At 59.7% G+C, this 25,289-nt stretch overlaps 1 protein-coding gene across 1 annotated transcript in view; it reads left to right on the forward strand.

Annotated features, from left to right (window-relative positions):
- LOC142418126 (uncharacterized) overlaps nucleotides 1–25,289 on the forward strand; it is a 100,605-nt gene that overhangs the window by 68,571 nt on the left and 6,745 nt on the right. Inside the window, exons 10-52 of the mRNA XM_075519561.1 lie at nucleotides 1,983–2,021; nucleotides 2,148–2,201; nucleotides 3,040–3,093; nucleotides 6,033–6,140; nucleotides 6,852–6,905; nucleotides 7,984–8,037; nucleotides 8,168–8,212; nucleotides 8,493–8,546; nucleotides 9,297–9,341; nucleotides 9,735–9,788; nucleotides 9,875–9,919; nucleotides 10,282–10,335; nucleotides 10,748–10,792; nucleotides 11,002–11,055; nucleotides 11,850–11,894; nucleotides 12,534–12,587; nucleotides 13,033–13,140; nucleotides 14,902–14,955; nucleotides 15,291–15,344; nucleotides 15,551–15,595; nucleotides 16,217–16,270; nucleotides 16,500–16,544; nucleotides 17,271–17,324; nucleotides 18,072–18,125; nucleotides 18,333–18,386; nucleotides 18,663–18,716; nucleotides 19,059–19,112; nucleotides 19,300–19,344; nucleotides 19,650–19,694; nucleotides 20,056–20,163; nucleotides 20,449–20,502; nucleotides 20,819–20,872; nucleotides 21,093–21,146; nucleotides 21,454–21,561; nucleotides 22,002–22,055; nucleotides 22,363–22,470; nucleotides 22,788–22,841; nucleotides 22,975–23,028; nucleotides 23,291–23,344; nucleotides 23,769–23,822; nucleotides 24,595–24,702; nucleotides 24,911–24,964; nucleotides 25,115–25,168. Coding sequence (XP_075375676.1) covers nucleotides 1,983–2,021; nucleotides 2,148–2,201; nucleotides 3,040–3,093; nucleotides 6,033–6,140; nucleotides 6,852–6,905; nucleotides 7,984–8,037; nucleotides 8,168–8,212; nucleotides 8,493–8,546; nucleotides 9,297–9,341; nucleotides 9,735–9,788; nucleotides 9,875–9,919; nucleotides 10,282–10,335; nucleotides 10,748–10,792; nucleotides 11,002–11,055; nucleotides 11,850–11,894; nucleotides 12,534–12,587; nucleotides 13,033–13,140; nucleotides 14,902–14,955; nucleotides 15,291–15,344; nucleotides 15,551–15,595; nucleotides 16,217–16,270; nucleotides 16,500–16,544; nucleotides 17,271–17,324; nucleotides 18,072–18,125; nucleotides 18,333–18,386; nucleotides 18,663–18,716; nucleotides 19,059–19,112; nucleotides 19,300–19,344; nucleotides 19,650–19,694; nucleotides 20,056–20,163; nucleotides 20,449–20,502; nucleotides 20,819–20,872; nucleotides 21,093–21,146; nucleotides 21,454–21,561; nucleotides 22,002–22,055; nucleotides 22,363–22,470; nucleotides 22,788–22,841; nucleotides 22,975–23,028; nucleotides 23,291–23,344; nucleotides 23,769–23,822; nucleotides 24,595–24,702; nucleotides 24,911–24,964; nucleotides 25,115–25,168 — 2,550 coding nt within the window. The remainder of the gene's footprint in view (nucleotides 1–1,982; nucleotides 2,022–2,147; nucleotides 2,202–3,039; nucleotides 3,094–6,032; nucleotides 6,141–6,851; nucleotides 6,906–7,983; nucleotides 8,038–8,167; nucleotides 8,213–8,492; nucleotides 8,547–9,296; nucleotides 9,342–9,734; nucleotides 9,789–9,874; nucleotides 9,920–10,281; nucleotides 10,336–10,747; nucleotides 10,793–11,001; nucleotides 11,056–11,849; nucleotides 11,895–12,533; nucleotides 12,588–13,032; nucleotides 13,141–14,901; nucleotides 14,956–15,290; nucleotides 15,345–15,550; nucleotides 15,596–16,216; nucleotides 16,271–16,499; nucleotides 16,545–17,270; nucleotides 17,325–18,071; nucleotides 18,126–18,332; nucleotides 18,387–18,662; nucleotides 18,717–19,058; nucleotides 19,113–19,299; nucleotides 19,345–19,649; nucleotides 19,695–20,055; nucleotides 20,164–20,448; nucleotides 20,503–20,818; nucleotides 20,873–21,092; nucleotides 21,147–21,453; nucleotides 21,562–22,001; nucleotides 22,056–22,362; nucleotides 22,471–22,787; nucleotides 22,842–22,974; nucleotides 23,029–23,290; nucleotides 23,345–23,768; nucleotides 23,823–24,594; nucleotides 24,703–24,910; nucleotides 24,965–25,114; nucleotides 25,169–25,289) is intronic.

The raw sequence follows: 25,289 nt of genomic DNA on the forward strand, positions 1-25,289 counted from the left end.
CAGGGAGCTTACTCTGCAGCACTGGAGTCCTTCCTTTTTATCTCTCCCAAAACCTTTAAAGGCAAGAGGTCAGGCTGGGAAATGAGGGCTGGTAACCTTAGAGCAAAAGAAAATATTGCTCCATGCAAAAAGGAGGCAACCTTTAGGGATTTCCTGCCCCTGAAAGGTGGGCAGCTAACGCAGCCCTGCGACTGCGTGGCTTTATGCTGTGGGGTGGGCTGGGGAGGGTGGCCAAGACTGTGCTGCAGGGCATGACCTGCTCCCTGCAGAGCTGTCGGAAGGGTTTTCTCTGCCCTGCTCTCAGGCTGGAGTTTTACAGGAGGACAGACCCATCCAGCAATCACTCCCCATCCTCCATCCCCTCCGTTTGCTTACGATCCCTGTTCCCGTCACGCCGCTCCCTGCTGACCAGAGCTGCAGCGAGCAAAGCACCGACTATTTCCTGCTGAAATTGCAGAAGGCAATTAATTTCTCTCCCTTCTCCTTGGCATCTGGTGCTCTGAAATACGAGTTCACATCTCCTGTGGGATTTTTTTTTCCCCTTTTTAAAATGTTGGATTTTTTTTTTTGAAGCCTAATGAAATAATATCCTGTCCCGAGTGAATCTGAGTTCACTGACTCCCGAGACAAGGCAAAAGCATTGGCTATGCTCCGACCCCCCAAAAAAGTTTTTCTGAGCGGCTTTTGAGGGAAATGAGAACTGGCTGGACAAGAGGACCATGGTCTGGCCCTGGCAGGCTGGCAAGGACTGCACCCGTTCGCTCGCAGCAATCAATTTGGGATGAACTTGAAAGGAACCGAGATGCCTGGTGCGGTGTTAGAGCCAGTTAAATGCATCCATCCATCATCCGCCCCCGAGAGCCCCGTTCATTATTAGAAATATTTCCATATGTTGAAAGGTCTGTGTTTATTTTCGTTAATGAGTTCCTTGGCTTTTTCCCTTCTCTCTCCTCTGGTATCGGAGGATGGATCTTTGGGGGGGGGGGCAGGAGGGGGTTTCCCAGCACCCCTGAGGCTGAAGCTGGGGAGCACGTGGGAATCCTGCCCCTCCAGCTGCTTGGGATTGGGGTGATGAACAAGGTGGGGCTTTTCTTTGATGCAAGCCAGGATTTGGAGGAGCTGCCTGGACCATATGTCTGGGCTCACTGTGGGAAGGAGGAGGGAGGAGGAAAGGTGGGTTTTGCCTCCTGAGTGTCTGTGGTTTGTGCTGCTGGGAGGGCAGGAGGATGGCTGGTAGCTGGAGATAGACATCGTTTTGTTTCCTGGCCATCTCCCAAAACTTGGGGAAACCTGGCTTGGAAGTGTGCGGAAAGGACGCTGCACTGTGAGTTTTTAGGACCTTTACGCTGGCTTTGAAATACAATGGGATTAGCTGTGGCTATGATGGGATTAGCCCACCCTGTGGCTTTTGGGTGTTTTTTTCCTCATCTGATCTGAAAAATTGGAGGTGCCTGAAAGATTTGGCTGCTAGGAGCAGCGAGGAGAAAGCCTGCTGGCCACAACTGCCCGGGCATCTCCTCCTCTGGGGCTTCAGATGGGGCTGGCTGGGATGAGGTTTCCCACCTGGGGCAAACTGCAGTGTCGAAACAGCTGGTTTTACTCAAACCTGGGCTAAATGTGATGGTACCTGTGCTCACCAACGACGCTTTTCCAGCCTCTCCACATGCTAAACATTTCTGGTGTCCCAAGGCTGCTAGGGCATCCATTGGGGAGCTGAATTTCAGCAGACTTCAGAAGTGGGGTTTCCATCTCCACTTGCTAATGAGGCCAGCAGTTCCTTATCTCCTACACGTTGTCCTCCGATTAAGCCTTGTCCTGTGACTTGCATACACATAGTACAAAAAAAAAAAATTAATTAGAGGATTGGTTCATTGCTGTGGCTTCCCAAGCAACAGGAAAAAGACTTCGAAGCCAGCAAAAAGGGATTTAGGGTTTTTTTTTTTAACATTTTGCTCCCTCCCCCCCCCCCGTTCTCCTTCCAGCAATCATCGTTTTACCAGCTTCTACATGCAGGCTGGCCGGTGAGTATCGCTGTTAAGCAACTTTCTGTGGTTCGGTTTTTCCTCGGCTTGGTCAGCTGGGTTTTCCTCTCTCCAAGCACTTTGTCAGTGAGATTTGTTTTACCAACGTTTCTCTTTTTAATCCAGAGAAAACCCGGAGCCCCCGGGCCCCCAGGACATCCAGGGAAAACAGGAGCCCCTGTAAGTAAGAAAAGCCCCGGTGTCCCCTCCACGGCGGGGTTGCTTGGCCCCGCTGCCACCCTGCCTGGCCTGGGGCTGCTTGCAGAGTCGGTGTCCCCGGCCACTTGCACAGTCCTGGGCTGCCCCGAAAAGCACCTGCTGCCCGGTGGCTTCTGGCATGCTGTCATTAAGGACCTTGGCATTGGGTTTCAAAGAAGCCTAATGGTTTGCTTGTCTGCTTCCCACCGAAACCCGGGCGATGTTTGATATCTAACTCCCTGGGTTTCCTTGGCAGACGTGGCCCCTGCCCCTGCGTCTCTGCCAGCTGAACAGTGCTGGCTTATCTTCCCCGGGGCATTGGGTTCCTGCCCCCGTGTTTGGATAGGGACCATGTGGGTCCCTCCCAGAGGCACAAAAACAAGCCAGAGAACGGCCGATGCAGTACTTGTGTGGGGCCAGCCCCATGCTGGTGGGTCTGCAGCCCCATGCCCACGCAGCCCCCGGGATCGCTGGGTGATGCTTCCCCCCGGCTGGCCTCTGCGAACAGGGCAGCGCCGTGAAGCAAAAGAAAAGAAGGCAAAACTCCCCGTCCTGACCTCCCGTCCGTAGGGCACCAAAGCAACGGGGAGCCAGGTCTGTCGCTGCCTCCAAACCTGCCCTGGCCACAGACCCCCCGCGGGCGGGCAGGGTGGCGGGTGTGCCGGGGGATGAGAATCCTCCCACTCTGCCCTTCCCGAGGCTGACTCTGGGCATTGCGCGTTGTCCGCCCCGTGACAGCCCCCACGGGGCTCGGGCTGCCCTCAGCATGAGGCAGGGTGGGGGGCACACGTTTATTGACTCGGTCCCTGTTTGTGCGCAGGGACCCTGCGGAGATCCGGGGGAGCCGGGTGAGAAAGGCCAGCGGGGGTACACGGTGAGTGGGGGTGCTGGCAGGGACGCCTGGCCGCAGGGGGCTGGGGGGCTTGGCTGCGGGGAGAGCCTCGTCTGGAGAGGTTGAGCGTGCCCTCGGGGCTGTCCCGGGGACCCTCGGAGACCCTGCCCCTCTTGGATCAAACCCTGGAGCGCTGGGTGAGGGAGAACTGTAACAGTGACGTTTGCTGCCGGTTTGGGAATTGTGCAAGGAAACGTGTGCCTGATTTGAAGGGTCATGGGAGGTGCTGCCCCGGTCCTCTCTCCGGGGACCTTGCGGTGGCTGGCAGGGCTGGCTCCGCAGCAGGCTTGTTCCCCTGACTGAGTCCACGCTGCAGCTCCTCTTGCCCTGTGCTTGCAGCACCCGGCTCCAGCGGTGCATGGGCTCAGTGACTGCTCCGCACAGTCCCTTTGGGTGCTGGACTCTGCCACGTGTCACCCGATGCCCTCCCGGGCAGGTGGACACAAGTTGGCACGGTTGTCCCAAAAGCGTTCTGTCCTTTTGTCACCTTCTGGAAACCACCCCCCTCCTTCCCCGTGGCTCTGGCTGAAGAGACGCGCGAGCTCTGCCTGTGCTCCGCGAAGGGAGCTGCTGTGCAGCGTGCCCTCACGGGACCCGGCCACCTCCCCCGGGACCGAGCAAGCACAGCTGCCTGTGGGGTTTGGACTCCCGTGGGTAGAAGGAAAGGAGAGCAGATGTCCCAATCTCCCAGCATCGCTGGAGCTTTCCACCTGCCCTCCCACCCATGCTCGCTGGTACCCAGCCCTCGTGGGAAGAGCTGGTGCACCCCGAATCTTGTCCCTCTCAACAGAGCTGATGCGCAGGTGTCCCCCAGCACCCCTCTGCCTCTTGCTCGTTTGTCCTGCTTGCTGCTGGGCTGCTCCGAAGGGACAGCAGCACCCATCCCTGCTGCTCCTCCTCTCCCCCCTCACCCACCTACTGGAGCGATCATCTTCCTTCAGCCTTCCAGTGTTTCCCATCCTGCATAGCATCTCCCCAGTGACCTTAACCACAGCACCGTGGTCCCCTTGGCTCCCTCTCAGCAATGACCTTCCTTTCCTCCTGCCATCTTCTTTGTCATTGTGTCTTCCTCTCCAAAACTGGGGTGGCTTTTCTTCTCGCTTGAGAAGAGGAGCCAAGGACAGGCTGGGCTTACATGGATCGATGCTGAAGGATTTGGACGGGCTGGTGAGCAGGACACAGGCTGGTTCCTGGCAGCTGTGTTGAACCTTTGAGTCCCAAAAGCTCACGGCAAAAGTTAGAGTTGATATTTTGGGCAAGAAACGTAGCTATGCCATCAGGCGCTGCGTGTCTGCTCGCTATCACACGTCCTGCTGCCAGGTGTCCCGTCAGCCCCGGCCCCGCTCCCTTGCAGCAGGGATGCACCCCAGGGTTAGTGTTTTAGCAGCTGCCAACATCTGGAAGGCGTCACTGACTGCGTTAAGCCAGTTGAGTGTAAACACTGGAGTCTGTCAGCGTAGCTTAACCAAAAGGTGCCAAAGTTATTCTCTGTCTTCACATAAACAGGATCTGCGAGGGGAGTCAGCGGTTTGGGGGGGGGGATTAGCACAGAAATGGAAAGGAGCAAGTTTTTTCCACCCATCGCAGTCCATCTGCAAGCCTGATGTCTTCGGTTTGGCAGGCTGTGTCACGGCCGCAGCCCTGTCCCCGGCCCCCTGCTCTCCTGCTCTTGCTTTGGCATCTGCCAAAGGCTTTGCGTGGCAGGTTTCCAACAGGGAAACTCAACTCGACTTTGGACTCGGCTCTTGACCAGTCTGGGGTGGGTTTTGCTAAGGTTCATGTTTCTACTAGACCTTGGCCCAAGAGGTCTTTGATGCCCATTCAGGCTCCAGCAGGTCTCCACTGCCTGCTCTCACTGCCCGGGGCAGGCTGATCGGATGACAGCAGGGGTGAGGAAGAGGAGGAGGGATTTCATCCACCTGCATCAGCCCCTGAGCACACGGTTGGGCTGGGTTGGGTTTGCCCACGATCTGTTTTGCTTTTGGCCCATCTGCTCGGGCTCGCCTGCCACACAGCACAGCCAGAGGTGCATCGCAGCCCAGGCCTCTTTCTTGCAAAATTGCAAATAATAAATATTCCCCGAAGCTGGGACTGGAAGTGGAATGGGGCAAAAATGCTGGCTTTTGGGCTGGGTGCCCCAAGCATACATGGCCACTAATGAGCGTGGGGGATGTGCGTGGCTGGCTGTGCAATGCTGAAGCCCTTGGGGGAGGGAGATGGAAAAGCAAACCTCCCCAAAACAAGCTTTTGTATTTTCACAACCAGATTCTTCACTTGAGAAGTAACTGAGGCAGCTGCGTCTTTCTGCCCTTCCTTCAAACTCTGACTTCAAAAACTGGACTTTGTTTTAGTTTGTAAACTTGACCAAATGCTCCAAAATTTTTGAGAAATTAAACAATCAAAGTCATTTGAAGGGAAATGTCTTCTCTTCCAGACTGCTCTTTATCCTGCCTTAATTCAGAATTGCCAGTGAGCTAGGGGGTAAAAAAACCCTGCCCCTAAGCTTTAGCCAGCAGTGCCCGGTCCGGAGGATCTGCTCAGGCTCTTGCATGTGGGAAAGCATCAGAAATGGCTTTGAGCCTCAGAGCCAAGAAGCAGATGCAGAGGGCTTTCGCTTGACCTTCTCTTAACGCATTGCTTCTTTCCTGCCTTCTGCTTTGTTTCTTGCTGTACAGCCGCTGGTTGTGACTCTCCCATGGTTTCAGTGGGAGAGCCTGGGCAGATCCACGTGCCCAACGCTTGCAGTGCCTGGACGCGCAAAGCTTCTCCCCTGCCAGTCCTCCCAGTCTCCTTGCGAGGTACTTGGTGTTTAGCAGGCATTTCTGCAAAAGCACGAGGCAGGCAGAGCTTGGTGTTTAATTTATTGGTTTCATAACGATGTGGATTTTTTAATTTTCCATACTTGGCTTTTTTCTCCCCAGGGTGAACCCGGGCTCCAGGGCTTACCGGGACGTGCGGGTTACCCCGGCTCAGATGGTTTCCCTGGCCTGGATGGCAAACCTGGGCCGTGGGGGCTGCCAGGAGAGCAGGTGAGCCATGGGCAGGCAGGCAGGACCATGGCATGGCCAGCATCGGGGTGGGGAAGCTGCAGCCCCAAGCCCCGGGCAGGAGACGAGGGGCTGCTCTTTATGTTCGCTTGCCTCCTTTAACTAAAATATTCCTGCTAAGCCTACAAACCCAGGCAGTCCTGGATTAGTGCCTCGAGATTCATGTTTCCCCCCAAAAAAGGGCTGTAGAACATCACACGTGTGCATTAAGGTGCAGCTGGGATAACCCGAGCGCTGCAGGTCCTGAGCATGAGGGCTGGGCTGCTCTTCTGCATCTGAACCTCCTAGTTGCTTTTACAGGAGAAAATAACTGGGGGGGAGGGGGGGGAGAAAGAAACTATGAGCACCTGTGGACTGCCTGGATAGCATTCCAGCTTTGAAGCTGGTCACTTGGTGGTGTGACAGTCCCTGCCCTTTTCCAGACCCCTGGCAGCAATCCCTGGGGAATACGGGCAACGCACCTGGGCTTGGAAGCTTTCTCAGGGGGCTTGTGGAGGATGGGGACAGGGGCTGGACCGTGCTGAGGGGTCTGGGGCTCTCAGCAGCCCCCGGGAGTCTGCAGCGGGGTGGCCGTGGGCGGGAGGCAGCAGCTGCCGGCACAGCGGGGAGGGGGAGCGGGGCTGGAGCTGGACAGGGGTGGGAGGTGCGGGCAGACCCTCAGCACCCACTCTGCTCCTTCCTCCCTCTCCCCAGGGACTGCAGGGCTTCCGGGGTGACCGGGGGCTGGCTGGCGAGAAGGGAGAAGAGGTAAGCTGGCGCTCACTTTCTCAGCCACTTGGTGCTGTGGGCACAATTCGGTGCCAGCCCCAGTCCCAGCACGTACGCTTAATGCCAAGCAGTAAGAGCTCGTCGTTACTGGTTTCACTGGTACTGCACCGGCAGCGCCTGGTACCCACGCCCACCCCCCAGCCTGCGAGCGTGCGTGTGCCGGCCTGACGTTGCGTTATGGCGTGGGATGCCCTTGCCACCCTCCAGCTGCGCGGGATCCAGCTGGCAGCCGCCCTCGCTGCTGTGCCCGCTCAGCCCCCGGCCGTGCGAGTGCCCCGTGCTCCCAGCTGGCCCAGCCCAGGGGCGGCAGGGGCTGCTAGCGCGTGTTGCTGCGGTTCCTCTCCAGGCTGTTCCAGGGGTTTGTCAGCCAAGATATAGAATGTCCATAAAAAAGTGACTGCTAGTGGTTTGTCGCCCTTCTTTAAAATTTCCCCCAACCCAGTCTTTTTAAGGCAAATACTAGCTAAAATTTTTAGAGCTGCCCAGGAGATTTTGGGCTCCTCCGAGGTCTGATCATACTGGGGCGTTTGAAACCCAATTTCTTCTTTTTGAAACAGCAATCCCACGTGGTTTATCACCTATCTTTTCTGGCCCCTACTTTGTACCCTCTTGCCTGCGAGCATCATCCCAGCATCCAGACGGAGAATCTCTCGCCCTTGGGCTCAGCCTCTCAGCAGCTGCGGACACGTGAAGCTTTGCACCGCTCACGCAGGCCCATGAAGCTTTTCTTTCTCTTCCCCGCTGCCGCTGTGCGCAGCTCCGGGCACCGTGGCGTCCTCCAGGGCACAGGCGATGGGCACGGCCCTGCCAACCAGTGCAGTGCTGCGGTGGAGAGCCCTGTCCCAGCCCTGCGGGCGCTGGGACGCCTCCGTGTCACCCTTGCGTGTGGCGTGGTGCAACACTAGCTTGGGCCACACTGGGGTGGCACTGTGCTGGGGACAAGCAGCCAGGCTTTTCTTCTGGGGCTGTCTCATTTAGTCCTTTGGGGCACAGCAGCCACGTTTTAGCTCCTGATGGTCCAGCTGGGGCTCACGCATCCTTGTTGTTCCCATTTCAGGGTTTCTTGGGTGACCCTGGACCAGCTGGGGAGAAAGGAGAGAAGGGAGCGAAGGTGAGGGTGTCTGTCCTCGGTCTTCGCAGCCCTGCCTGGGTTGGGCAGGGGGTTGCTCCTTCCCTGTCACGGCCCCCCAGCCCCAGGCCATGCTCTCCTCCATCGCTCAGGCTGCTCTTGGCTTTTCCAGGGAGTGAAGGGAGAAAATGGCCTGCCAGGTCCTGCTGGGCTTCACGTGAGTTAACGGGGAAGCCGGGGGTGTCTTGCTCCCTGCCGTGCCGGGATTGCTCCTTCCCTCCATCCCCTTTCCTTGGCCAACCCCGTTGCTTCTCTGCGATGGCCCTGAGCTCCATCCCTGGCCCCAGCCCACTTCCTCCTGGCTTTGGGCAAAGCCCTCATCGTCTCTGTGTTTTCCCTGACCCTCCTGTAAGGGATGGGACAAAGGCAGCTGCCACCGAGGTGGGCACCTTGGGGTGGGCACCTCGCTGACAGCCTGCTCCCGGCTTCTCTCCCAGGGGATGTCGGGTCTGAAGGGTGTGATGGGCTTCCAAGGCCCCGTGGGGCCGGAGGTGAGTGGTTTTGCTTTCTCTGTGTCATCAGCCCTCCCCAAAGAGGTGCAGGAGCTTGCTGCTCTCCACTGGAAAGATGGGTCTGAGGAGGGAGGACTTGGGCTTTGCAGGTCACTGGCACCGCTTTGTGGTTCGCTCTTACAAAATCCTTGTTTATTTTTTTTTCCCCAAGAGCTGGACCTAAACTACATCTATATCTTTGTCCTGGAGGTGGCTTTTAATGGGGATGTTGCCCCAGAGCAACCAGGTACATTGTCCCTCTGCATGTTGGGGACAGGAGCCTCCCCTCGCCTCCAACATCTCCCACGTGGGCGTTTGCATCCCAGCTCATTCTCCTGGCTGGCGAGAAGAGAAATGAGCCTTTGCAGAGCACATTGCGTCGTGGTTTATTTTAGGTGACCACCTTCAGCTGAGATGAATCCCAGGCTGACAGCACCTGGATTTTTCCATGCTGCTCTCGGCACACTGATAGCTTTAGTGCTGCCACAGCTTTGGGAGGCATCCCAGCCAGGGAAGGGTTTGGAGAGCATTGAAAAGGAAAATTGAAGTGGTTTGGTGGTGGTGAATGAAAGCACCTTCCAACACGAAGGGAGCGGGGGAGCCACGGGCTGGCCAGGTAGCCGTTCGAAGGGACATCAAGTAGCTGACGCCTGATGCGAAGAAAAGGGGGAATTTGGGACGTGAAGACTAAAAGGAGAGAATCAAAGCAAAACAGGCTAGAAAAATGGCATCCTTTCTCTCCTGCTCCAGGGAGAAGGTGGCTCAGTGGGTCCCCCGGGCCCTGCTGGCCCCATGGTAAGTCACAGCTTTTCAGTTCAAACTGCTGCTGAAACGCAGGCGGTGGCTGGGCTGGGGGAGCTGCTGCCGTCGGGCTCGCAGCAAGAGCAGGGCAGGACCACCATGGGCAGGCTGGGATGTGCCACGGTGTCCTGCCCGGTTTCATCCCTTGCGCTGATTTACACCTGAAAAGGATGCGTCTGCTTAAAATGCAGCCTCCTGGTAGTGGGGGGAAAAAATTGCAAAAGGACAAATGGTGTTAAAACTCTCGTACACCAGTAAAGCCCCTCCAGCATCCCCAGTAGCCTGGGGCTGGCTCTGCTGCGGTGGGAGATGCCTAGAGGGGCCCCATCCCATCTCCTCCTGCACGGTGCACGTGGCCGCAGGGCTGAGGACGCTCTCGCGTTGCAGGGAGAGCCAGGCCAGCCGGGATCCGTCGGATGCCAAGGTGTCAATGGCTCTCAGGTGGGTCTGCCCCGGTTCCCCTCCTTTGCTATTTGGGATTTTCCAGCCACTGCGCTCACCCCATCCCTTTCCTGCTCTCTCCCCAGGGAGAAATGGGCCCTCCTGGCTTGCCCGGCCCCCGGGGCCCCAGGGTACGTCGGTACACACCTGCACCGAGGGATGAGCAAACCTCGCGGTGATGGGGTGTCTTGGGACAGTGGTGGCGGTGCTGGGACAGGAGGGTGTCCTGAGGGTCACCCAGCCTGGAGGGGACTCCTCCAGCTGGGCTGTGATCTCAACCCGCCCCAAAATCTGCAAAGAGGCTGAGACGGGGGCGGGAATCCTTTCTGTACCCCTTGCAGTGGTGGGGGGGTCCCCTCACTGGCCGGCTGGGAGCCCTGGAGCTCCTCAGCGACGCGGTATTTCCCAGGAGAGGTTTTGCACCGCAGGCTTTGCACGATGTGCGCAGGGATTTGATTCTAACAGCAGCTCCTCGTCCCCCGCTGCTTTGCAGGGACCGCAGGGCTTGCAGGGAAGACGCGGTCCCCCCGGCCCCAGGGGCACGCAGGTAAGCAGCTGCTGTCCTGGCTCGGAGCCCGCCGTGCCTCCGAGCTGTGGGTCCCCCTGCCGTGCTCTTGCTGAGCGAAGAAGTAGCTGCTGGGACTTGTCCCCCGTGTGCTTTGCAAATGGGCGCGAAGTCCTTGACCCTGCGGGTCTTTTCAGCCACCCGGGAGCGGGTGGGTGGGAAGGGCCGTGTCCCGTGTCCCAGGCTGCTGGCTGCAGCCTCTGCCCTGGGCAGGACGTGCAGGCGGGGGGGTGAAGGGAAGGGTGAGCTGATGGGGACATCGTCCCTGGGGTGCGACATGCAGCTCCTGGGGGGCCGGGCAGGGTTCCTACGGGCTGGGGTCTCATCTGCAGAGCAGGACGGTGAGCAGCATCCCTCTTCTCCCAAACCTCCCGCCGCCTTTGCTTTTCCTCAGGGTCCAGCTGGCATGGAGGGATCCACTGGTCCCAAAGGAGACACCGTAAGAGCTTCTTGCTGGCTCACTTTGACCTTGGTGGGGATGAGGTCTGGGCTTGAGGGCTTTCCCTGGAGGGACCTGGGAGGTGGGGTGAGGCATCCCTGCCCCTGCTTTCGGAGGGGAGAGGGGTGCAGCGCCCCGGGAGGGGACACGGTGGGGCTGGGTGCGCTCTGCCCAGCGCAGCACGAGCTGATGCCAGCACTCCTCTTCAGGGCGCAGACGGTGCCCCCGGGCTGAGGGGACAGCCGGGACAGGAGGGCCCTGGGGTAAGTCCATGGGAGCGGGTGGCTGGGTGCAGGGTGCTCTCCTCCTCCTCCTCGCAGCCCCCCAGAGCACTGCGGGGGAATGCCCTGCTCCCCCCCGCCACCCCCAGTGGGGGTGTTAGTGGCACAAGGGCTGGTGGGGATGATGGCCACATCCCTATGGCCACGCTCCTCATCTCCCAACTCCAAAGCTCCTCTGACTCTGCTGCTTGCAGGGACCTCAGGTTTTTTTTTTTTTTCCCTATGGATTTATCAGCAGGGATGCCCCAGCCCTGGCCCTGCCTATCCCTTCCCTGGTGCGTGATTAGGTGCACCCCTTTTCCCAAGGGGTTTGGGTGCTGAGCTGCTCTTTCCAAAGGGTAAGGAGGCCAGAGCAGCCTGGCCTTCCTCCTGCCTGACCCACGGTGTCCCAGCTGAGCAGGGCCCTTGGTGCGTTTTATTCTCATGTGCTGAAACCCCGAAGTACAGAGCTGAAAACTGGTGCTTGCAAAGGGACGAGGGATGCAGGGTGGGGTGCGGGTGGTGCATTTTGGAGGCTAACAAGGACCTCGTCCTCGTGCTGGGGGCTGCTGTGTGGGTGGGCGCAGCCTTGGGAGGGCTTGTGCTTCCCCTGGTCCCTGTTGGGGAGCAAATCCCACTGTGGCATCAGCAGCAGCGACTCTGCAGAGCTAAACTGGTGTCTCCCATTTATCAGCATCTTCCTGTTCCTGTAGCGTGGGAGGGTTGTCAGCCTCCATGAATGAATGCTTTCCTTTGTGTTTTTTTTTTTAACTTGCATTTTGTGTCTCTCTCTGAAGGGGTTTATTGGCCTGCCAGGTTCAAAAGGCACCCAAGGAGAGCGGGTGAGTGATGGCACCCATGCCATCCCTGCTCGGGATGCAGGAGAGCCGCGTTAGAGCAGCCCAAAGCACCAACTTCATGTTCTTTGCCTGTGTTTGGACTTGACGTTTGACTAGATGGCAACTGCAGTTGTTTGGGAAGGCAGAGCTGCGCTTGGGCTCGCCTTGCTGTAGTAAGAGGAGCTTTCAGACGCGACAGTGTGTCCTAAGACAACGTCTGCCTTGGGGAGGCACAAGGGAAGTGGGAGTGCTTTAGCCTGTTAAGGAACACAGTAATGAGGACAAGGTGCTCGTCATCGTTGTGCTGATATCAGGACCATGATAGCGGCTGGGATGCCACCACCAGCTGCTGCAGGCGTCCTACCTGCCAGGGAGCTGGGGACGGGACTGGCGCGGGGTGCTGGGGGCACTAACGGTTTGTGGTGAATGAACCCAGAAGCTCTGGAGCCCCCCCGCCACGAGGAGCAGATCCAGCATGTACCTGCTCCCAGCTCCGAAAGGCCCATCAGGAGAAAGTCCTGATCTAAATTGGGCAAAACTAACTTTCTTTGATGCCAAAATCAGATGACAGCATGCTTTGGTTGCAAGGAGTGGCCTAACACGGTTTTCTGAGTGTACCCTCCACCTCTGCTTCTCTTGCAGGGCTGTCGAGGTCCGGGTGGAGCCAAGGGAGAGCTGGGAGCCAAAGGAGACAAGGTACCCCGTACCCAGGCTTGCAGGGGGATTCCTCAATCTGCTTTCTCTTTTGTTGTTCAAATGTGCCATTTTCCAGCTGGTGGGTGAGTTTCTGTGGATGTGCAGGGACGCAGGGGCTGTGAGAGCTGGATAGCTCAGGCTGTGCTACCACGCTGATCCCACCACGCTGCCGCCCCGGATCCACCCTTCCCTGCTCCATCTTGCTTTGGCTATTTAAAAATGTTATATTGCCCCATTGCTGGTGCCCCAGGGATGCTCTCGGAGGAGGATTGTGGGGTGTTGACCCAGAGGGGCCTCGTGCCAAAGGCTGGGTGCGCAGAGAGCTGGGGCAGCAAGCGATGGGCTCTCGGGGGGGGTTACTGCCCAGGGGTGGGGGAGCCCTGGGCACCGGCTGTCCCTTCTGTTCGCAAGCCCTGCTGCGACGTGCTGTGTCTTATCCTCCAAGGGTCCACGTGGAGCACAAGGAGGAAAAGGACCCCCAGGGATTCGGGGCCAGGTCGGCTTGCAGGGCTTTCCTGGCCCCCGAGGAGCGGCGGGGCCCCGGGGACCAGATGTAAGTGTCGCGGCTGGTGCGGGGCGTCGCGAGGTGGGATACACGTGCGCCCGGTGTTATGCCGTGGTGTGGGGAGGGGACAGCCCTGAGGGGTGCAGGCAGTGTGGGCAGTGCTGCCTGGCCCCAGCCCTGCCCGGGGTGAGCGCTCCTGCCTGCTCCTGAGCCCGGGCAGTGGGCGGCGTGCCTTGGTGCCTGCCCAAGAGCCACGCGTTGCAGTGCCACTGGCAAAGGCACTGCAGATTTGCAGTATCCCTCTCTCTCACTGCCTAATCCCAGGTCCCCTCCAGCATCCCGGGCACCTCTGCCACCACGCGCTGCCTCCTCCTCCTCCCGTGGGCTGAAGGGACTGGGCTGTCCCTGGCCAGAAGCCCACCTGGCAGCAGTACTGGTGTTCCCTTGCTCGGTGGGGCAGTGGGAGCTGGTGCGGGCTCAGGGAGCCCTCTAACAGCATCTCCCTCCACGCTGCTTGGGCACCGCTGGCCCCCGCTCAGCCGCGGGAGCTTTGCCCAAAGCCCCCATCCTCGGGGTCCCAGGCACCCCCAGCACCGCAGCACTTGGCACCAACAGAGCCTTGACCCGGCTGCTCCAGACCCCTCCAGCTGTGCCTCCATCAATGACCCGAAATTATCTGGTGGGTTCAGCGATACGAGGAGAGGGCAGCTTTAGGCTGGGGATTTCCAGCAGGTCCGAGGGCAGCCCTCCCCAGCTGCCTCTGCCTGAGCATCTTTGCAGGGTTCCTGCTGAGCCCCTGCTCCAGGTCAGCACCCTTCGCAGGCATTTTTGAGAGCACAGGGCTCACAGATCGCTCTCTTGAACTGATGCTCGTATCCAACTCCTGCCGGGCTCTCTGCCTCCTGGAGCCTGTGCTGGCAGCTCCAGAGGGCTGCCATTGCCCAGCCGGCTGCCCTGCTTCTCACCAGCTATGCTGCCTGGCCCCGACCCTCGCCAGCTCCCAAGAGCCGAGCACAGCAGCACCCAGGGAGCCACAGAAACAAGACACAATTTTTAGAGTGCTTTTTCCTGCAGTGTGTGCTCCGAGTGAGCTGCCAGGATGGACAAACCCAGCTGCAGATCAGTATTTCTACCTGGGAACTGAAGCCAGGCTGGCTGCTTATCTCTAGTGGTTTCCAGCTTCTCCGGAGAAGGAGAAGGGGGGATTATATTTTCCCACCCACCTTTCTGGTCTGCAGCATCCCCCTGCGTGTGATGCCCTCCCCCTCAGAGGGCTTTTGGGATGCCTGCCTGGATCTGCTCTCACATTCACTCTTCAGGATGAGAAGCGAATCCTCCCACCTCCCCAAGAGACGGGAGATGCAGCACGACTCATCTCGCTGCCCGGCGGTGCCTCTGCCACCCGGCCAAGCAGCGCTGCCGTCACACGGCATCGGCCTGGAGCCGGGGTCCGGGCTGCGCCCGTGCCGCCGGGGCCGTAACAGAGCGGGCAGGAGCCTTGGCACACCAGCCCTTTGAATTGCCTTGAATGTGATCAGCAGACAAAAATATTCAACTGTGCTGTTCTGGGCCAACACCGAACTCATTGAGCGTTTTTCTTCTGGCGAGTTTTATAATCCTGGGGGACAGGGGAAGTCCCCATCCCCACCCCAGGTCACGTTGCCATTTAATTAATGTCACCTCCGGCCGTGCTTCCTGTGTTTCTCCCCTACGCGAGGCAGGGGGATGGTGGCTGCCGTGGCTGGGGGAGCAGGCAGAGGATCAGAGGCTGCATTTGCCCTGGCCAACTCCTCTCCTCTCTTCTGGCAGGGGGAAGAAGGCCAGATCGGCCCAGCAGGGCTGAACAGCAGCCAGGGACCCAAGGTCAGTGCCAGCATTTGCCGCTGCGTCCCCTGGTTTCCCGTGGGCTGCCCTCACCCTCACGTGGAGGGCAGGGATGTGGCTACCCTGCCCATGAGCTCCAGCATGGGTCCCAGCACCCAGGGGACAGCATGGCGATGCCTCCCCGGGGAGGGTCCCCGGCCTCTTGGCCCCCCGCCCCATGCGTGGCATCCCTGCACCCGCTACAGCCGTGCACTGACCTGCCAACGTGGCAGCGGCTGGATGAGTCCCCTCGGCGCTCCCCGGGGTGGAGGGGCTGGGGGAGAGAGCTGCAGGGTTACCTAAAATGACCGTGTTTCCCTTTGTGTGAATTTTAGGGAGGCCGAGGACCTGATGGCCCGAAGGGAACCCCAGGACCACGGGGAGCCCGGGTAACTAATGGGGTGCTGGTACTTGTAGCTGCATCTTGGGGCATCTTTGGCTGTGGGAGATTGAAACAACCTTGGAGACCCCTTGCTGGGTGGCTTGGGATGTGCCGGGGCTGAGCCATGGCATCTTCGGGCACCAGCTTTGCCTCCAAATCTGCAGCTTTATTGCTGGCAAAAGGATACTTTCCTTAATGCTTCCTGTTTTCCAGGGCCGCGTGGGTCAGCGTGGGCTGGTCGGAGTCCCTGGGCTGCCCGTAAGTAGCAGATGACCCACGTCCCCGTGCTGGCGCATGGTGCCGTCAGCACCGGGACGGGGAAGGCAGCTCTCGGGGAGCAGCATCCTGGGATGCGGCCGGATCAGGGGGTCGGGCTCTGCTTGGGAATTTGCACAGGATAAGTTGGAGATGAGCAGCTCAGGCTTTTGCACGTTGCATGAAGTGTTTTGACAAGCCACCTGCCGAACACCACAACTTCCCTCTTAACCCTGAGCGTATTCAGAAATAACAACTTTTTAAGAAAACTCTGTTATTCAGAGTCGTGTTTGCTGAAGAAGCCAGGAATAAATAGCTGGGGCAAGAGGGGAAGAAACGTGGTCGAGGTGTTCATGGTGGGAACGGGTTTCCTCCCACACTCATGTTATTTCCCAGCATCCAAAGGCGGGATGGAGCAGGGAGGAGCTGCAGGAGCTGTGCGGGGATGAGCCGTGCACTAACGAACCCATGGCTCAATACAGACCAGACGAGCACCCTGGGGACTATGCCACCACTGATTTGACACCTTTTAATACTGGAGGGAGGCTCTGGGGCTGGATGAGCCCTTGATGGGGGCACCTTGCCACCGGGCTCTGCTTTCCTGAGACGAGACTCTCCTTCCAGGGCTCGCGGGGCATCCCGGGAGCAGAAGGCGCAGAAGGAAAGCCTGGTACACAGGTTCCCATCCTACACTCTGTACTTGACCGCGGGCGAGGGCTGGGGCGGTGGGTTGTATCAAAAGGGGGAGCCCGACGGGGGGGAATTCCCATGGCCATGTGGGTCGAGACCTTGACACCATGTTGGACGTTGCCACGATGTGCATCAGCTGGCTCTGGGCTGGCATGGTGGGACTGGGAGAGGCTGCCTCTGCCTCCCTATCCTCATCATCACCTGCCTTGTCCTGCAGGGTCCCCCAGGGACTGTGGGCAGCCCAGGCAGGAGGGGACCACAGGTGAGTCGAGCTGCACGGCTGTCCGATTTCTGTCCTTCCTACCCTCTGTTCAGCTCTCTCCCCTTGGGGATGTGCCTCAAAAGCATGTCCATGGGATGGGGTGCAGGTGGTGGGTGGCCCCGATGGAGCAAGACCAGCTGGAGGATGCTCCTCTGGGTGCGGCTGCAGGCAAGGACCTGCTGAGAATTGTACTGAAGGTGAAGGAGAGGGAATGGGGCAGTGCATTTAAGAACTGGCTGTTGCAAAATGATTTCTCATCCCTGGTGCTGCTATCCAAAACAGGTCCAGCAGCAAGACCTGGGCTGGCCACAAGTTTTCCCTTCCGCAGGATTTCTAATATTTGTTTATCTTTGTTCTGAAATGTAAAAAAAAAAAAAAAATCTGGCACTTTCCTCGAAACAAAATATGAAAAATGTTCTGCTCTGGGTCAAAGAGATACCCCTCTGAGTTTGCTGTTGGCATTGCACAGCGCTGTCTAGATGCACGTGTGGGCGTTGGGTGCATGTACACACACAGCCGCGGTGCTTCAACAACGAGCCAAAGGGCCGGTTTGGAGTGGAAAGCACCAGTGCTGCGTCGCCAGGCTGAGCCATTCGCCTGCGCCTGGCCCCGGGCGCTGCGCCCTGGTTTGGGTTGGTCTCGGACCACGCACTGCCAGGGGAGAGCCTCTCCATCCCTCCTCCTTCTGCCTGCCCTCCGTTGCTCATCTTCTGCCCTTTCCTCCAGGGTTTTGCTGGCTTGCAGGGGGGCTGCGGGCACGCAGGACCTCCTGGATCGATAGTAAGGAAAAAAAAATGTTCCTTCTGCATGAACTCTGCATTTTCTTAGGTGGGAGGTCAGCGAGGCTGGTGCCACCGGTGGGGGATATGGGACTTTCCCACCTTGGGAACCGGCAGGGGATCAGGGCATCTGTAGGACCTGATCTTAACTTCTTGTTAAAAGGCATAAAAAAGCCTCAGTGGCAGAAATAGCTGGGGCTAGGGAAGAGCAGAATAATTTCCCCAGGGAATCAGCCTGCCCGAGGGACTTTGCAGCTTCCCCGAGCCTAGCGGGGTCTCCGTGGGGGACGGCAGCCCCTGGAAACCCTTCACACCGGGGTGGCTGAATAGCAGCGTGGTCCTGGGTCCTGGGAGGGGATCAAAGCATTTGCTCTATCCCAGGTGGAAATGGGTGGTACGGGTTCAGGGAGGACTGTCCCATGTCCTTACCCACCGGGATGGAGACCAAGAGCAGCTCCTGCAGCTGGAAGAGCTCCTCCCTGAGAGCCTGCTCTCAGCTGGGCTTGGTGATGACCCTGAGAGCGAGTATCACCACCGTCCCCGGTGACAGCCCTGCCGGAGAGCCAGCCACGGGGTGCTGGTGTGCAGGAGCCACCAGGACAGGCCACGGTGGCAGAGTTTGTCCCCAGGAACCCAGTTTGGACCAGGGGACACCTGTCCGTGAGCACAGAGGCAGCAGCGGTGGCTCGGGGGGGCTTGTCTCATCTCAGCCTTTTGACTGACACCTCCTCCCCAAATATTTCCAAAGGGCTCTCTGGGAAAACCTGGACCTGATGGAGACCCAGGTTCCCTGGGCCCCAAGGTGAGAGCTGGGGCCTGGGGGGGGCCGTGAGCATGCCGGGGGGCTGGCTGGAGCAGCGATGGTGGTGAACAGCCCTGAGAGCCTCTTGGCTGCCATGGGGAGACCCGGGGGGATCCCGTGGGTTCAGATGTGGACACCGAGGACAGGAAGATGCCTGCCCGCATCCTGGGAGTGGAGGTTCGTTAATGCCCTCGCCTTGCCTGGCAGGGGCTGCCCGGGAAGCCTGGCTCGGAGGGGCCGCAAGGACCTGTCGGCACCTATGTAAGTGATAGACCTGCCTGCGGAAGGGGGTACGGCGCTGCCTGCGGAAGCGGGTACGGTGCTGCCTGCCTGCCCGCAGGCAGCGGCCAGGCTGGGGGGAGGCTCGCTGGAGCGGTGCTGCCTCCAGCCAGGCGCTCGCCGTCCTGCCAGGGCTCCTGCCATGCCCGGGGTCCTGCATTTCCCCGGGCGAGAGCTCAACCTCAGCAGCTGCCTTCTCCCAAAACCCCGGAGATGCCGGGAGGCCCCGGCTGCCTCCTAACACCGTGCTCTCCCCAGGGCTACCCGGGACCTGCTGGCGACCGCGGGAGGCCGGGGCGCAGGGGGGACAAGGTAGGGCTGGGAAACCCAGCAACAGCAGTGAGGGGATGTGCTGGGGTGGGACCCCAGGCTTCGGAAACATTTTTGGGTTGGGCTGTTGAACCCAACGGACGCGTTTGGGTGGTGCCCGCGAACAGTCTCCATCAGCCGTGCCAGGGAGGCTGCAGGGGTGGCAGGAGGAGAACAGCTTGGAGCTGGCTCCCACACTGGGCGAACTGGTGGCTCTCCAGCTCTTCATCTGCCCAAACTCCTGTGGCTTGTTATAAGATGCCAGGCAGCTATTTTTTTTTTTTCTCAAGAGGTTACTGCATTAAAACATACAGAGGAAAGGAAATCTTTCTTGCCTCCTCACAGGGAGAAATGGGAGCCCAAGGCCCACCGGGATTTCCAGGAAAAGCTGGTCCCAAGGTGAGTGCTGTTTGCTGCTGCCCTGGGCAGCTCCGGCCCCTCTGGAGAAGCACTGAGCAAGTCGCCTTTGCTGGGCTGGGTATGGGAAAATGGGAAATCTTTGCCACCAGCATCAAGGGGCTAAACTGGGGAGAGGGGAGCAGTCAGGGCTGCAGCACGGGGCTGTCATGGCACTCTCCTTTCCCAGGCCCTGCCAGGTCCCCCCGGTCCACGAGGTGCTCCCGGCTCCCAGGTAGGGCTCACCGTGCCCCCCGCGTGCCTGGCCTGCTCCGCTCCCTCTGCCGCGGTCCCCTGCGCACGTGCAATGCTCTGCAATGTGCTGCCTAGAGCATTAGCAGCATGGATCCCGGACCCCTTTGCGGGAGCAGGCAGGACCCTGGTCCCGCTCATTGCTGGCTGGGTTTTGTCCTGATGCTGCACGGACACTGTTGAGGTGGCCTGGGTGCACGGGGATTGTCCAAGCGAAGCCTTACCCTGCTCGGGGTCCCCTGTGCCTCCTTGCCATAACCATGCTGCTGAGCATCCTTCTTGTTTCAGGGCAGAGTGGGAGACCCGGGTCCTCGAGGGCTTCCAGGGCTGCCTGTAAGTGGGAGAGCTGTAGCTTGCAGAGCTGCTCTGTAGGCTGAAGTTGGGTGATGTCCAGTGGGATGAAAGACAGGCACCCACTCTGGAGGCAGCTTCGTCCCTGGGCTGGTCGTGGGGCAGAGAAATGACCCAAACCCTGCATGGGTAGCTGGGTGGTGACAAGTCGGGTAGGGGGACAGCAGTGCCCTCGTGCACCTGCAGTGATGAGGCACTGGTACCTACCAGGTGCAGGTGGTACCTTGCAGACCCCATGGTGGCCCAACTGCTTCAGGCACGGGGCTCCCACTGGCACTGCCCTCCCCGGGGCTGCACCCTGCGCTGCGTTTTGGGGTGCCTAAGTGGCCTTTTGGCCTTGCAGGGCATTCCCGGCATGCAGGGGCTGGACGGCGTCCCCGGGAAGCCTGGCTCGGCAGGTGAAACAGGGGCTCCTGGAGCGGCTGGTGCTGCTGGCCCATCTGGGTACCCGGTGAGTGCGGATGGGCTCCCTCAATCAATGCCCAACACAACCTCCTGCCTCAGCCAGTAGGACAGGGTGCAAGAATTTTGCTGGTGCGACACTTTTGGAGAGCTCCCTAAAGCACCTGCAGGAAGGGAAGGAAAAGGGAAAGAAGGGGCTTGAGAAGATAGTGCATGGCTTCTCTGCCCGTGGGGACGTGGTGTGCTGGGGCATCCTGGACCCCCGCTCAGGAGCTGTAAAGGCTTCCTGAGTTAAGGCAAAGCCTTGCCGCTGATATGGGTTGTTTGTTTTCAGGGCCGGGAAGGTCCAAAAGGACCTGAAGGGCGTTCGGGGATGAGAGGAGAAAAGGTAAGGACAGAGAAGGTGTTTTGGTTCCCCTTGCCAGCCCCGTGAGTCAGGAGCTACCCAGGCAGGCAGAGCCCTGGGCTCGCTCTGCTTGCCCAAAGTGGGGTTTCTTCCCCAGGGCTGTAGGAGCAAGCACTCCTCCCAGTTTGGCCACTAGCTTTGCCCAGTGGGATGGGGATTTACGTGTCTGGTGCAAGGTGGGAGAAGAGCCTTGCAAGCCCTCCTGCAAACACTGGGTGGCTGGGGCAGCGGGGTCTGCGGGGGACCTGCGTGGAGGACCACCACAGCCGCCTGCCCTAATGTCTGCGTCCTCTGGCAGGGTGATGTGGGGGATCCCGGGGAAGCCGGCGTCAGCGGGCTGGATGGCGAGCAGGTACGTCAGCTGGGGAACCCTGTCCTTCCCTCGGCTGGGGCTGCTCCAGCCTGCCCCTCCCCACGTGCCTTCTCCGGGGATGGGAAATGAAGGGAGGGGGCTGCTGATCCTCAACTAAACCGGGAGGTTAAAGCTGTGTCTGCATTAGCTGACCCAAAGGCTCTGTGCAATGTGGGGCACACGAGCTGTGCTAGGGCCGGGCTGTGTGTTTCCTCTCCAGGGACCGCCGGGACCGCCGGGAGCAGAGGGTCAGCCGGGGCCCAAAGGCGAGCAGGTCGGTTCCCACTGGGTGCTGGGGGTGATACCACCGGCGGTGCTGGGCTCGCCTGGCCCTGCTGCTGCAGATGCAGGCAGGCACCTGAATCTACGTGGGGCTTTTTGAAATCCGTCCCCCCCAGCATCCTCATGCCTGGGGATTTATGTTGCTGGGTGCGGTAGGGGGGTCCAAATCCCTTCAAAGCTTTGGTACCTGGTACAAGGAAAACTGGGGCTGCTGTATGGTGAGAAACGATGGAGGGCAGGGCCAGGGTCAGCTGGAAAAGTCAGCCAAGAATAATCCTGGTCGTCTTCGTCCCGTCCAGGGAGAGGCAGGAACGTGCGGAGCTCCGGGCATCAGAGGGGGCCCTGGGGAGCCAGGGGACGATGGGCCAGAGGGGCCACTGGGGAGGCCCGGGGAGCACGGAAAGGAGGTATGTGTGCTGGCCGAGCCCACCGCGGTCACTGCTGCCCACCGGCGTCCTGTGCCAGGGGATGGGGTGGGGATGGGAAAGGCGTGCCAGCCGGTGCACCGGCTCTGAACTACTGCCCGTGCTATGGCTTTGCCGCAGACAGGCTGAGGAGCCCCGTGGAAGGAGGGGGCTGGTGCTTTGGGGTCCCCTCGCTGGGGGAGCTGCTGCTTGGCCGTGCTCCATAGTTTGTCCTCACCCGCTTTTGGGTTAGCACGGACCGTGGCTGGGGGTCACCTCCTGGTGCAGGTGAAGCTGCGGGGCCATCTCTTACCCAGCACCAAAATCCTGGCCAGAGGAGGGTGTGGAAGCCCATGGAAATCGGAGCTTGGCTTTTAACCACCCCTGCGACGGGGCTGGGGAGCAGCCGCTGCCTCTGATGCCAGTATTTCCCCTCTGGGCAGGGTGACGCTGGTGATGCTGGAGACCCAGGCGAGCCAGGACTGCAGGGACAGAAGGTGAGGAGTGCCTCTAACTCTGTCCCTCCTTGCAGCACCCTGGGGACATCCATAGCCTGCTCGGCCTCTGCTGCTCAGTTTGGCGTGGTGGGGGCAGAAGCAGGACAGGGGTGTCCCCATGGCTGAGGACCATTGGAGATGTGGGGCTCAGACCTGGCATCAGCACCTCTCCTGAGCACCCTAGGGTGAACTTCTGTCCGCAGCACCCAGTGAGAGGGTGAAACGCGTCGTCTCCGTGCGGAAGCTTATTTAATTGCTATTCCTTTTTCCTCTCTCCGGTGACACCTCCGTGTCCATCCCTGAGCAGGGTGATGCTGGCCCCAGGGGCCTTCCTGGAGTGCCTGGCCCAGGAGCTGCTACGGGGGAAATTGGAGAAAAAGGCCATAAAGGAGAGAAGGGCCAAGAAGGTTTGCTGGCAAGTACAGAGAGGGGTGCCTCAGCCACTGGGCTCCTGGCATCCCCGCAGGCTGGCCATTGGGTGCTGGGTGCCAAGGAGCGGGGCTCGCCCCGGGTGGGAAACCTTGGCCTTCGGGACCTGCAGAAAATACTAGGAACCGGCGAATCTTCATAATTAGAGAGTTTTGCGTCTCATGGGCATGACACCAAAATTGGGCCTTGTTGGCACAAAGGGGCAGTTTGGTTGCCGGGTTAATGCTGCCTCCAGCCAAACTCCGGCCTCCTGCCCCCGGCCGGGCTGGGACCCTGCTGAGCACGTCTCCTTCTGTGTCCCAGGGCCAGGTCGGTATCACCGGAGCTGCGGGACCTGCTGGAACCAGAGGACGGTTTGTAAGTCAGCTCGTGTCCCTCCTCCCGTTTTGGCTGATCACAACCTGATGTGGCAGGTGGGGGGGACGTGGCCGTGACTGGGAGCACTGGGCAGGGTTGAATCAATGGGGTCCTTCGCTTGTGCCCTGAACAGGGTGGGAGAGGTCTCCGAGGTCCTCCTGGGCTCAACGGTCCCGAGGGAGCAAAGGTATGGCAGCGTGATGGCTCCAACCCTTCATCTCTGGGTGAAATGCCTTTTTATGGTCTTTTCCCAAGCTCTGCTTTCTGCCTCTGGCTGATGGGGGACGTGGTGGGGCTGGCTGCGGTGGAGGAGCTGGGTCAGGGCTGGGCAGGCTGGTGACCTGGAGGACCTGCCACGGGACACTCCCTGCCTTGTTGCCCGAGATCCAAAGTCAACGAGGCAAGGAAGGGGTTTGCCGGGGACAGAGCTGTTTCCCCTTCTTCCCCAGGGAGATCCAGGGCCACGAGGCACAGACGGACCCACTGGTGCTGCTGGATTAGAGGTACTGATGCCTGGGATCTTGTAGAGCCAGGAGCTCTCAAAGGCTTTCCCAGTGCTTCACCGTTTCCAATACAAACCAAAGCCCAAAGGATTTATTGCCCCCTAACTGCCCAGGTCAGGGGGCTCAGGAGTGAGGAGGGGTTTTTAATGCCTCGCATCTTGGCACTGACTCCCAGGGGGTATTTACGTGCCCCCACCCCAAAAATCAAGCCATTTCAGTCTGGCACCCAGGGATGCCTTGTGGAAGACCCATTCTGCTGTCACATCATGTTTGCTCCCATGCGGTGCCTGGTTGCTGCCTGGGCACTTGGCTTGGCCAGCTGAACGTGGTGCGAGGGAGAGGATGCTTAAAATACTTGCAAAGGGCCTGAGTGCAAAGCATATGGTGGCAACGGGCTTATTCTAAATCCCCAACATCACCGCAGGGACTTGCTGGAGACGATGGAGTCAAGGGAGACAGCGGCAAGCCCGGTCTGATGGTGAGTACTGGCCCTGCCCCTGCAAAACTTCCCTGGGAAAGAGGTTTGGTGGCATCTTGTGATGAAGCAGCAGAGCCTGTCCCCCCACGGGCTGGGGCTGTGTGTCACCCGAGGGGTGGCCGCAAAGCAAGCTCTGCCAGCCCAAGTGCTGGGCCGTGTCTCCTGGGTCCTGCCCTGCCACGGCTTTGTAACTGAGTCATCGTTTCCTTGGTTTCCCTAAAGCCAAAGTTCCTCAAAGGCATTTTAATACAGCTATTAAAAACCGTGCAAAAGTGCGGCGGGCGTTGTGCAATTAACTCTCGGCTGTCAGAGTCTGCCTGAAGCAGGTCCAGGGCATTCGGCTTCTGCCTCTTCTGCTTTCCCAGAGCGAACCCACGGGTGTCCGTAAGGGCAGAGGGCTCCAGGAACCGCCCTGTGCTCAGGAGCACTTGCGCTGCCCTGAGATGCGTTTTATGGTCGTGGCCCTGACGTGCACAGAGCCACGTCATGTGTTACTGATGCCCTGTACTCAGCTGCAGGATAAATCCCATTTGCATCCCGGTTTTCCCATGTTGCGGTGCCGCTCTGCCCAGGCAAGATGTGTCCTTAACTTGGGCAATTGCCTTTGCTGGATGAGGTTGGGCTGCGGAATAAACTCCAGGGGGGATTTGCAAAGCAGAGGGCGAGAGCCATCACCCAGTGTAGCTGAAGCCCCTCCAGGGGCAGCTGCTCAGCCCCTGCTCCAGATGGGGTTGGGGGGGTGTAACCGGTGCCCTGTCTGTATGCACCGCAGGGCGCGGCAGGTGCCCGGGGACTGGCGGGTGTCCCCGGGCTCCGGGGCCACACCGGGCACGAAGGAGCCAGAGGAGAGGCGGGTGCCAAGGGAGAGCCGGGCCAGCAGGTAACTCCTCTCTCTGCCACGGGGACAGGCAGGGGACATCCCCGCAGGGTGGCCCAACCCAGCACAGCTCTGGCCCCGGAGCTCCCTGGGGGGAACAACCCAATCCACACCCTGGGGCAAAGCAGCCGGCTCCATACTCGCCTCCTGCCTTCCCCCGAGTAACCCGGAGCTGATGTCAGTCTCATGTTTTGTCCCCAAATGAACTCAGGGTCCTCTCGGGCCGCCGGGCGAAGCTGGAGCCACGGGGCTGAGCGGCACCGAGGTGAGTGGGCTCCTCCGCTGCCCCACTTCTCTGCCTCCGGCTTTTCTCGCAGCCCAGGTCTGGGCCACTCTGAGAGCCCACCTGGGCTTTGGGTGAATATCCCTGGAGCTTATTTTTTGGAGTTGGGTTGATTTTTGTTTTCCTTCCTAGGGCCTGGTGGGTGCGAAAGGGGAGCCGGGCAAGCCGGGAAAACCGGGGCAAACGGTGAGGAGCGGGATGGAGCCATACGGGCTCTCCCTGGCACAGGCAGTGGGATGCTGGCATCTCCTGGCTGCGGGAGGTCCCACACGGGCAGCGTGTCCTGCTCCTGCTGAAACACCCCCGC

The sequence above is a fragment of the Mycteria americana genome, chromosome 17 (genome assembly GCF_035582795.1).
Source record: "Mycteria americana isolate JAX WOST 10 ecotype Jacksonville Zoo and Gardens chromosome 17, USCA_MyAme_1.0, whole genome shotgun sequence".
NCBI lineage: Eukaryota > Metazoa > Chordata > Aves > Ciconiiformes > Ciconiidae > Mycteria > Mycteria americana.